The 12,175-nt window shown below is 50.4% G+C and overlaps 1 protein-coding gene across 1 annotated transcript in view; it reads left to right on the top strand.

Moving 5' to 3' along the window:
- Positions 1 to 12,175, top strand: part of LRBA (LPS responsive beige-like anchor protein) — a 2,444,222-nt gene that overhangs the window by 1,824,412 nt on the left and 607,635 nt on the right. The window contains exon 47 of the mRNA XM_086962285.1: positions 1,143 to 1,295. Coding sequence (XP_086818411.1) covers positions 1,143 to 1,295 — 153 coding nt within the window. The remainder of the gene's footprint in view (positions 1 to 1,142; positions 1,296 to 12,175) is intronic.

Here is a 12,175-nt window from a genome sequence, read left to right as displayed (position 1 = left end):
ACAGTCTTTGTGGGCTCCTTAAGTTGGGTTCTGCGACCTCTTCTAGATTGCAGAAGGCACCTCAGCCTAGACTCTGCTGGGGACTCGGGCATGCTCGGCGCAGCACGGACGGGGATTTGCCAGTCTCTTGGGCTTGGAAACCTTGTGGTATGCGTTCGTTGTTCTTTTAACTACATTTTTAATGAGAGTGAGTATAAACAAAGGGACCTGCGACTGGAAGCCTCGCAGCGCTTTGCGCTGTGATGTGGAGGTGAGAATGGCTTAATTCCTACTTGATGTTTAGCTGTCTCTGCCCAGGCTATCCCGGCCTGACCTTGTCCCCAATCAGATGACCTTCCCATTGCGCGCAGCGGCCTGGCTGGCGCTGGCCCTGAGGGGGGAGCTTGGAGACCACTGCTCCACTGACCCATGCGTGACTGGATTGCAGCCCCGTCTGCGGGGCTGCCTGACGGTTAGATGCCGGGCCAGCGCACATAATCACCAGGGCAGCCTGTGTGCGGCCTAAACCTCCTGCGGTGTCTGCCTTTTAAAAGGAGGGCAAATGTGGCACCAGCCGTTTGATTTTCGGTGCATTCCTGTTGATTTTTCCCGATGGAGGGGAAAATATACCACTCTTTTGGTCCCACGTGCAAAATACACCAAAGTGTCATGTTTATTGCTTTTATTTCCATAAATTTCATTTGATTGATTTCGTAAAACTTAACAATTTACCGCTACTACTATTGTTCGGGTTTTATTGACAGTGAGACGCGAAATTGTTAGGTCAGGACAGTGGTTCTTTGTTTTTATTATTTGCTATTTATCGACCTGTGATTTCCCAGTGGTGGGTCCCAGACAAATTAACTTGCCTTTTTGTACTTTTCAATTGACAATTTGGTATCGTTGTCCATTACTTCTATTTTTTTATATTGTACACGTATAAGAAACAATAAGCATAATTTATCTGAAATGATGTAACAGCTCGTTTACCTTGTCCTCGTTATGCTGCACTAGTAACAGCGCACTCTTATCACATACTGTCCGTTTGTGCAATAACCTCCTCTAAGCTGCCAGAGCCCAGGGCCTTCATGAAAGGAGCAGTCTGTCTGTTTCTGTAATCACTGGAGCATTGTAACAAGCTTCTTGTCTCTGTTTGTGTACAGGAGCTGATCCCAGAATTTTATTATCTCCCGGAGATGTTTGTCAACTTCAATAATTATAATCTTGGAGTGATGGATGATGGGGCAGTGGTATCTGATGTCGAGCTTCCACCATGGGCCAAAACCCCAGAAGACTTTGTGCGCATAAACAGACTGGTAAGACGGCCGTCATTTCTGTTGTCTGTCAGAAGTCTGCTGAGGTATCTTTCGAGAGCTCCTGCTTCATTATGAGCCCGTGCCTTTCTAGATAAAACCAACATTGCCAGTGGGACCTGTGAAGCATTCTGTGTACAGTTGTCCATACATTACATCAAAGTGTGTTTGCATATACGATGTATTTTAACATGTATTGTTGCTTAATAATGGATTTAGAGTTGTCACTTCCTCTGTAAACCACATTCCCTTTTGTATTTCCACAAACCTTCATTTGGCAAGGTATTGCTATCTTTTTGAGGAAATGTAACGAAATGGGGGCAAGATTTTTTTTTGCTGGTTGGCTATAGGCCTTTAAGGATTCCATGTTTTCAGATCTTGACTTTTTATTCTAAGACCTCATTGTCACAGGTATCTTAGTATGGTTAAACTCAGGCAAATGGCGATTACACCAAAAAATGAACACATTACTAACCTTAAAAGTAAAGCAATTGGTTACATCAGAGCACAAGACTGACCATATGGTGTCCAGCTAACATGTAACCATCTGCCAACCCATAGTAATACTGTATGTAGGAAGAGTAACCAAACCAACTGTTTCATCTGGTTTTGCTACTCATAACACTATTTCGGCATGACTTACTACCCTTGCCCAAAAAGCTCTTCAATTGTGTGCTGTGGTCTCCAGAACTTCTTGTCCACAGTTATTCTAAGATGTGCATAATCCCAGGGCTTTAAGTTGGACGGGCCCTACTGAGTCTCAGACTGACTGAAACTGGTGCCCAAGAGGCCCTATATGCATGTCCTTAACTCTTCTGTAAGAACCTTAAAGTAATGCATGTTGGCAGTCCAGCTCATGTTTACATTTTGCATGATTTACACAGATGATGTGTTTCTGTAGTTTACTTCCATGCAGTTTTTGACTCGTGTAGTGCATTCCGTGAACAGGTCACTTTTAGGTGTCTGATTGAGTTCAGGGTGTGAGTGGGTATCCATGATGGTGGACCCTAGAGAGATCTGGAGCTGAGGCTGTAAGCAGTGCTGATTTCTCACAGTAGCTGTTAGTGGGCCATAAAGATGTGCACATCCAGTCTTTGGCCTAACTCCAGACTGCACAAAGCAATGTGCCAGTTGTAGTTTTGAGTCCATGGAAAAGTGTGTGAAGGAGGTACACCGCTGTCGAATTATTGACAGCACCAAAAGAAAACCCATTGCTTTCAGTGGATGGGTTGCATTGTGTGGGAAGTTGTTGAGTGAAGAAGATTAAAAGAGATACGTGTAGAAGGAAGGAGAAAGTTAAAAAACGGTGCTGAAGAGGAAAGAGTTGATGTGTAAGATGCGTAGAGAAAAAGAGGATTTCAAAAGGGTGTAGGAAGGTAAAGATCTCTGTTGCAGAGGAAAGTTGCCTGAAGGTGAGAAGGGGAGTGAATGATTGAGGAACTCCGAAAACCACTACCGCTTCCACAGTCCTCAGTATTGTTCATTTCACATTCTCATATTTCAGAATTGAATCGTTTTATTCCTAACAAAATTATTTTTGTTAATTATTTATTCGATACTGCTAACAAATATTGACAAACCAGGTAGGTCTGGATTGTTTTAGTAGTAGGCCAATTGTTGTCACGTGTCTGGATATAATATAATTTTAGTTTTGGAAAAAGCTCTACCCCAAATGTTAGGGAAAAGTGTATTCTCCTCTAGAGTAATAATTTTTGGCAAACTATCCTTCTGGCAAACTTCAAAGGAGTGCATGGTCAGAGTGCACCCATTTCTTTCTGCTTACTATGCACTATGAGTTCCTCTTGATTGCTGTCAGCTGTGTACGGAGATTTCAAAATTTCATACTGTATGAACTCTTCTGATGGATACTTTTAACCACAGATTCTTCACCATTAGAATATCTGCAGGTGCTAGACTGAATCCGTAAGATTTGTACAAGAATGCACCACAGTGTTAGCATGTTGAGTTGCGGCATGACTTTGCTTTGATCTAGTTCTACCTTATAAATGACAATGGAGATACTTATAAGCGCCACTCCTGCCCTTAACAGCGGTCCCTTTTTTTTCAGCGTTTTTGCACATGGTTCCAGAGTTCACTTCCAACTTTTTCCTTGTGCCTGATGAGTTGTTTCTTGCAAAGTTCTGTTTTCTGTTGTGCAAGGAAACTATGCCCCTTTCCAAAACTATAGAGTTTAGACCTTGTAGGGGCTGTCACAAACAAATGTCTATGACAGATCCCCATGAAGTGTAACTCTGATGTCTGGATTTGGCGCACAACTCCAATTCCTGCAGGTAGTGTACCCCTATGAATCCCAAGATGATTCCGAACTCGAAGCTAAGCATAGCTGAACACGGAAAGAAGTCGCTCACGTTCCACTTCTTCTCAAAGCTGAGGGCATGGACCAATTCCCATAGCAGGCCCTTGTTGCAGTCCAAGGCTTCCGTTAAGTCAAAATGTAAGTTCAAGAAGGCTAAGCCAAATCCAACCCAGCCCTGCCACTCACAACCCAAGAAGTCACAAGGACATCAGGATGCTCGCAGTCTCGCTGCCAGTCCCCCTCCAGGGTGCTGATCTCACAGGCGACCCAAATATACACCAAGTTTCCAGGTCCCTCATTAACATTACATCAAATTGAGGCCTTTATCTGAAAGAGACACGTTATTGATAGATTCCTTACCTTAGAATATCCCCAGGCGTCAGACTGTATCCGGAAACTTTTGCGTAGCAATACCCCTGCGCATCGGTGGGCGTCGTCCGCGGCTCCCCGTCCGTCGTCGGCGCCGGAATGACGTCGCCGGAGTACGCTGGCGTCAGTTCTTCTTTTTTCCGCGTCAGCTAGCGCAGATCCGGAGAAGCTCTACCCCTTAGTCAATTTTTGACTAAACTTTTTTGATCTTTTGATCTGTTTTTTTCCCCGAGTCGTTCGACTCCTACGGTGCCGGTAGGGATGCCCGGGTTCAAACCCTGCTCCAAGTGTAACCGAATGATGTCGGTTACCGACCCCCATCGCCGGTGTCTTCAGTGTTTAGGCCTCGACCACGATGACCGAACCTGCTTTGACTGCCGGGCCCTGACGTCTAAGGCTAGGCAGGAGCGGTCCCGCAAGCGACTTGAGATCCGGCAGTCGGCCTGCGCCGTTCAAGTTCCCGGTCCCACAGGAGGTCGAGGGACCGGTCTCGGGGTCGGAGACTTCGTAGCTCCGAGAGTCTGCATCGGTCTTCGGGATCAAGATCCTCAGGTAAGAGGCATGAGAGGTCGGAAAGGCTTCATTGCTCTTCTGACCCACCCCGACGCGGACGGGGGTTCGGGTGACACCACCCAAGGTGTGGGGCGCCGCAACCTGCCCCACACCTTCCGGTCTCTGGGCACGATGCAACGCCTGAGGAGGTCGAGCGGTACCTCATGGCCATAAGGTCCCTCCCTCCTCCACTGGGCTCTGTGGCGCCTTCGGGCCCAGCGGTCCCGACTGGGGGGCCTAGCGGGTCGGGTGCTTCGGCTCCGACGCCGCCGGGTGCTTTGGCCCATCGCCGACGACGACTTCGGTCCCGTGCCGCAGGTTCCCACTGGATCCGCTTCCGGATCCGGGTCGTCGCCGGTCGACCTCACAACATCACAGACGCCGGCCCCTAGAGTGTCACATCCGGCGCCCCCGACGGGCGCCGTCTTCCCCGATCCTGCCCTCGATTCGGTTCCGGCGCCGGAGCGGCGCTTCTGGGCGCCGCTCTCGATGTCGTATGGAGATTTTTATTTCCACGAACCGGCCCCATCCTTTGAACCTGAATTTCAGGTGATGGGTGACGAGGGAGATTGGGAGGGGTCTGTGGACCCTCTGGCACAGGAGTGCCAGTCTCAGCAGGACTGGACATGTGAGCTTGGAGATGCCAGTGGACTGGACACTTCGCCAGGCACTGGTTTTGTCTCCCCTCCAGCCGTGGCTACGGAGGAGGGGGCTGCCTACAGTGTAGTGTTGATGCAGGAGGCAAAGGCCTTGAGCCTGGAGCTCCCCGTCGCGGCCTTGAGGACTATCCTCCTCACTGAGGTCCATAAGCCACAGGCAGGCTCGACTGAGCCTCTGCTGCCGTTTAATGAGGCCTTGTGTGACGTTCTTTTGGGCACTTGGTCCAGGCCTGCTACAGGTCAGCCTGTAGATAGGAACGTGGCCAGTCGTTACCGCCCGGCTCCGAGCGACCCTTGCTTCTTGTCCACCCACCCCACCCCGAGAGCCTGGTTATCCAGGCCTCTACTTCCCAGACCGCATTCCCAACGGCTCCGCCTGATCGGGAATCCAAGAGGTACGAACAATACGGTAAGTAGGTGTTCTCGTCCCTGAGTTTGGGACTGCGGTCAGTCAATACCGCATGCCTCTTGGACCGCTACACCCACACTCTGTGGGACACAGTCCGGAGGAGACCCAGACTAAACTCGCCCAAGCCCTTCGAGATGCGGCACGCTATTCCATCCCGTGTGGGCTGGATACCACGGACTCACTGGGCAGAGCGATGGCAACGACGGTGGCAGTTCGACGCCACGCCTGGTTGAGGATTACCAACTTTTCGGCTGATGTCCAGGCCTCCCTTCTGGACATGCCGTTTGATGGCCTTCGCCTCTTTGGCGACAAGGCAGACCATGCGCTTGAGCGTTTTAAGGACTCCAGGGCTACGGCCAAGTCCTTGAGCCTCTCGGCCCCACGCCAGCAAATGGGTGCCTTTCGCTCCTTTCGTGGCCAAGGAAGGGGCGCTCCCACCCGTGCTGCCAGCCACGCGCCGCAGACTAATACACAGCGCGGTGGCAGCCGTGGAAACCGCTGTGGCGGCAGTCGGGGTCAACGGCGAGGCCAGTCCACACCGTCCCCCTGCAGCATCCGCCTCAAAACCCTCCTTGTCCGTGCTTTCAGGCCCATGTGACGCCAGTTGGGGGCAGGGTTCGCCATCACCACTTCCACTGGCACACTGTCACGTCGGACATGTGGGTGCTGCAAATCGTCTGAAGGGGCTACTCCCTCCCCTTCGAGACGACCCCTCCAGCCATGCCACCGCAATACCACCGCATGTCGAGGGATCATTTGCAACTTCTGCAAGAGGAAGTTACGGCCCTCTTGGCCAAGGGGGCCATCAAGCGCGTTCCTGGGCCAGAAGTAGGGTGTGGTTGTTACTCCGACTACTTTCTGGTACCCAAGAAGGGCAAAGGGGACCTGCGCCCAATCCTGGACCTATGGAACGTCAACGGCTTCCTCCGGAAGGAGAAGTTCAAAATCCTGACACTGGCTCAGGTCTTAGCTGCCCTGGACCCAGGAGACTGGATGGTAGCGTTGGACTTGCAGGACCCTTATTTCCACATCCACGTCATGTCGGCCCACCGGCGCTACCTGCGGTTCACGGTAGGCCACGAGCACTTTCAGTTTACCGGGCTCCCCTTCGGCCTTACCAGCGCCCCAAGGATGTTCACTAAAGTGATGGCCGTGGTCGCAGCTCATCTGCGCAGGTTAGGGGTTTCAGTCTTCCCCTACCTCGGCGACTGGTTGTTGAAGGCGGGCTCGCCCCAGACAGTCGTCAGCCACCTCCAAACAACGGCGGACCTCCTGCACCAGCTGGCGTTTTCCATCAATGTGCCAAAGTCACACCTATGCCCCTCTCAGAAGCTCCTCTTCATCGGAGCGGTCCTCGACTCGGCGACGTTTCAGGTTTATCCTCCCGAACAGCGGGTCCGGGATATTCAGGCTCTGATTCCCATCTTTCAGCCTTTATCCCGGGTCTCGGTCAGGTTGACGCTGCGGCTTCTGGGGCTGATGGCCTCCTGCATCCTTCTGGTGCATCACGCCAGGTGGCGGATGCGGGCTCTGCAGTGGGACTTGAAGTTTCAGTGGGCCCAGCATCAGGGCAACCTGTCCGACCATGTAATGATCTCGGAGGGCACTGCGAGACAGCTGCAGTGGTGGCTCACAGACCACGATTGGGTCAGCGGCAGATCCCTCTCCATTCCCCAACCGTAGCACGTAGTTGTGACGGACGCGACCCTCCAGGGCTGGGGAGGCCACATGGGAGAGGCGGAGATCAGAGGCCTCTGGTCTCCGGCGGGGTCCCGGCTCCATATCAACCTTCTGGAGCTGCGGGCGATTCGTCTAGCATTGAAGGCATTCCTCCCCTCTGTCTGGGGGGAGTGTATTGCAGGTGTTGACGGATAACACCACTGCATGTGGTACTGCAACAAATAGGGCGGGGTGGGGTCGTGGACCCTCTGCCAGGAGGCTCTGCGCCTCTGGCAGTGCCTGGCACAGCAGGGCGTGACCCTGGTGGTTCAACACCTGGCAGGTTCTCTGAACGCCAGGGCGGAGAAGCTCAACCAAAGGTGCATGATGGATCACAAATGGCATCTGAACTCGGGCAAGTCCTCTTTCTGCAGTGGGGAGAACCTTGGTTAGATCTATTCGACACCAAAGAGAACTCGCAATGTCATCAGTTCTGCGCGTTGGAATTCCTTCAGGCTCCGGACTGGGCGCAAAGGTACCGGCATCCCGAGCTACTCAGTATGTCAGTCGATCCCCCGATTAGTCTGCCTCTTCAGGAGGACCTTCTGTCGCAGCAGCAGGGGACGGTCCTCCACCCGAACCTGTCCAGTCTCCACCTCCATGCTTGGAGATTGAGCGGCGATAGTTGAGGCCATTTGACTTGCCTCTTAAAGTCTATAATGTCATTCTGGCAGCCAGGCGTCCCTCCACAAAGTCGGGATACGCCTGCAGGTGGAACAGATTTGTGGCATGGTGCACAGCAAAGGCTGTGGATCCTCTCAATGCCCCTCTTTCTGAGGTTCTCCTCTTCCTTCATTCTCTTGCCCAGCAGGGCTCTGGTCTGGGCACTATCAAGGGCTTCCTTTCTGCCCTTTCCACTTTCCTAAGGCTACCTGATCAGCCTTCTTTGTTTAAGTCCCACATTGTAAACAGATTCTTAAAGGGCATCACTCATATGTTCCTTCCTGTTCCTTTCGTGATGCCTCAGTGGGACTTGAACCTGGTTCTAACTTACTTGATGTGCGCTCCCTTTGAGCCGCTTCATAACTGTCCTCTTCGTCTTCGTACACTTAAGACTGCTTCCCTGGTTGCCATCACCTCTGCCAGGAGAGTGAGCTCCAGGCTCTTTCCTCTAAACCTCCTTTCCTTTCTGTCCATCCGGACAAGGTTGTGTTGCGGACAAAACCCTCTTTCCTGCCCAAGGTAGTCACAGCCTTCCACATCGGGCAGTCCATCACCTTGCCCACCTTCTTTCCGCCTCCGCATCCCTCGAAAGAGGAAGAGAGGCTCCACCGTCTGGACCCAAAACATGCGATCTCTTACTATCTGGATCGCACACGCCAGTTACGGGTTGATGACTACCTCTTTGTTGGTTACTTGGGCGCTAAGAAAGGACGGGCGGTGCACAAGCGAACCATCTCTCGGTGGATCGTGTTGTGCATCCAAGCGTGTTACTCCTTGGCTAAGAAGGAACCTCCTGTTGGGCTGAGGGCCCACTCCACTCGGGCCATGGCGACTACTACTGCCCTGGGCCGAGGAGTCCCCTTGCAGGACATTTGTCAGGCAGCTACGTGGGCCTCGCTGCACACGTTCGCAAGACACTACTTCCTGGACAGCCACGTCCGGAGGGATGGTTTCTTTGGCAGTTCCGTCCTCCAGCTTTTCTGGTGTGATTATTGGTTCGCACACCCACCACCGGGGTTGGTATTGCTGGGGTGTCTATTCTAAGGTAAGGAATCTATCACTAATGTGTCTCTTTCAGATGCACAAGTTACTATTTGTGTAACAATATATCTGTAAGAGACATTAGTTAGTGATAGATTCTTTAACGACCCACCCATCCTCCCCGTTCTGCGAAACGATATCTAGGGTTAAGGTCATCCCCTTTCAGGGCCCTAGTTTCATGGCACCAGTGTTGGTTCTATCATGGCTCTGCGTATCTGGCGCCGAAAAGCTGTGTATAAGAACTGACTTCAGCGCACAAGGGCGGCGTCTAAGTACTCCAACGACGTCATTCCGGCGCTAACGGCGCCGACGACGGACGCGGAGCCGAGACCATGCCTACCGACGCGCAGGGGTATTGCTACGCAAAGGTTTCCGGATCCAGTCTGACGCCTGGTGATATTCTAAGGTAAGGAATCTATCACTAACTAATGTCTCTTACAGATATATTGTTACACGAGTAGTAACTTGTTCGATAGCACCATGTTGGATTTCTTTGGCACTCTACCGGCCCCTCTGGCATACCTTTGGGCCTCAAGGATCCACAAGAGCCTCCAGTGGTGTTAACACCAACAGTTCCGCCCTCTGCAGTGTTTGTGCATCCCAAATCTGCCTTTAGTTCCTCTCCGATGCCGGAGCAGACTTAGATCCCAGCAACATCAATGCCAGCACTAATAGCGTAGGAAGAAGACCCCTTTCCTATAGTTGTTTTTGACTCTGAGCAGAATTCATTTTGACCCCACCGAGGTCATGTTCCAAAGCTGTGCTGACAGACTCGCACAGAACCATGTTTTTGCTTTGTAGCCGCACCCCTGCGCTCCTACATCTTTATGGTTTGGGCTCAGAGCAAGAGGCAGCCAACCTTTGGACAGGAGATGTATTATTTTCCCCAACATTATGATGACATTTTCAACAAGGACTTTCCGTAGGCCAGTGAGTTAGACACTTCCCCAGGCACTGAGTTATCTTTTCCTTCTGGACCACCAACAAACGAGAGTGCCTCCTTTGTTGTGGTAATGAGATGTGCAACTGAGGTATTGGATTTACATCTGACAACTATGGATGTCAAACTAACCTACTAACAGAAGTTTTGACAAACTTCTTTGGAGCCTATACTGTCATTTAATGATCCTCTAACTAGTACCCTTATGAGCACCTTGTCTAAGCCCTGTGCATGTCCACCAGGAACAGACTGGTTGCTAAATGCTGTAGTCCAACACCAGACTACCACAGTTATTTTTGACACAGCACCCGACAACAAAAGTTTGGGTGTTCAGACTTTTACCACTAGGGAGAACTCCCATTCTTTGTCCTTGGCTCCTCCTGACCGAGTCAAAAGGAATTGAAGCTTTCGGAAGGGGGATGTTCTCTTTAACCAGTATAGGCCTCTTGCCAGTCAATGCTAGCAGCTTACTGGGAAAATATACCCCTCCTCATGGGACATGGTTGGCAAGATCTTGCTGGCACTCTCTGAGGAATTTTGAACCACCCTGGCCATCCAAGATGGGTCAGAATGCTGCAAGATACATCATCCAGTCTAGGCAGGACACTACCGACTGCTTGGACAGAGCAGTTGGTACTAATGTGGTGCTTTGGCAGCATGCTCGGTTGTGATCCACTGGCCCTCTGCAACATGAACCCCAGTCCTTTTGGTGTTGGGCAGAGATCAAGCCAGACAGTGCCCAAGATAGTAGGGGCAAGGCACATCCCAATTCCACGCCCCCTCCTGCAGCAGCCTCCAAGCCGCCTTCGTTTTCCCTTATTGGCACACAACCATTTTGTGAGAGGCAAGATCAGACATTTCATCCATGAGTGACAATGGATCCCATCTCATTTATGGTTCCTCCAGATCTTTCACTGAGTCTGCGCCCCTCATTTCTTTTTAAACCTGGCTCACCTTCCATACAAATCAGAGCATCTTTCAGAGTAGCACCTCTCTTTCTTCTTTCAAGAATTGCAGGCTCTTTGGAATAAAGGGACTCATTGTTACACCTGCTATTTCCTGGTGCCAAAGAAAGACAGAGGCCTTCATTCTAATTTACATTGCCGCCCTCTGAACGAAAGAACAAATTCAGGATGCTCACACTGGCCCAGGTTCTCTTTGCTTACTTTCCTGCACCCTTCTTGCAGTCCCATTGAAGTTACTTGTGGGTCAAGGTGGGCAGGAGAAATTTTAGTTTACAGAGCTCCCCTTTGCCCCACCAGTGCCCCTCAGGTGTTCAAGAAAGTGATGGCGGTGGTCACAGGTGGCATACCAAAGTCAGTCAATTCAATTTAAAATAAGGTTTATTCGATGTCTTTAGTGGAAATCATAAAAGCAAAATACATATATAAAAACACAAGTACTATTTACAAAGCTAAAAATCATGTACGAATTAATTAAGTATACAACAATCCTATTTAAAAAGTTAAGAATCTTCAGCAACAATCATTGTTGCTAAGAAAATGTATCATAAAATACAGTCACATTTACCTTTCCAGAAAATCACAATATGATGGCCTTTCTGCATCTAATTACATTCTTTAAAAACATTGACATAGATCATATGGTGGACTCATTGGCTAACAACTGAAGGGATAAAAATGCTGGGCGACATTACCTAAGGCCGCGCGGCCTTAAGATCAGTCAAATCAAACCTTTCTTTGTTTTTCATAACATTTACGAAAGAGCATGACATGAATTGTTGTCTGCTGTGACATACTGACCAGTCCGTTATAGACCACTTGCAGATGATCACAAACCTGACATCACAGGAGTTCTCGATCAATGTGCTCAGGTCATACCTGACACTTTCTCAGAGGCTCCCTTCCATTGAAGCGATGCTGGATACTGTGCAGTTTCCAGCTTCGTCTTTTACACATGGGCGCTGTGAGCTGTCAGGAAAAAATAGAATGGCAGACAAAATTTTTCATTGCCCTTTTATTTTTCCTATGTGCGCACTTGCACCAGCCTGAGCCCAAAGACAAACCGGACGTGTCATCTGCTGCAGATTGACCGCATATGACAGGAGCTGTGGCTGACAGGATTGTCCAAAGTGTGCATGTTACTTTGGCCGTCTGGCTTGTGCTGGCCAGAGTAACGTGCACTTTGAAGCTCTCCACCTAGCTGTCTTAGACAGCTGGGTGGAGACCAAAAACAGGCCTAGAGGGCCGGAAG

This window comes from Lissotriton vulgaris, chromosome 3_1, assembly GCF_964263255.1.
Source record: "Lissotriton vulgaris chromosome 3_1, aLisVul1.2, whole genome shotgun sequence".
NCBI lineage: Eukaryota > Metazoa > Chordata > Amphibia > Caudata > Salamandridae > Lissotriton > Lissotriton vulgaris.
The sequence above is the reverse complement of the archived record's forward strand: the minus strand, read 5'-3'. Positions and strand labels throughout refer to the sequence as shown.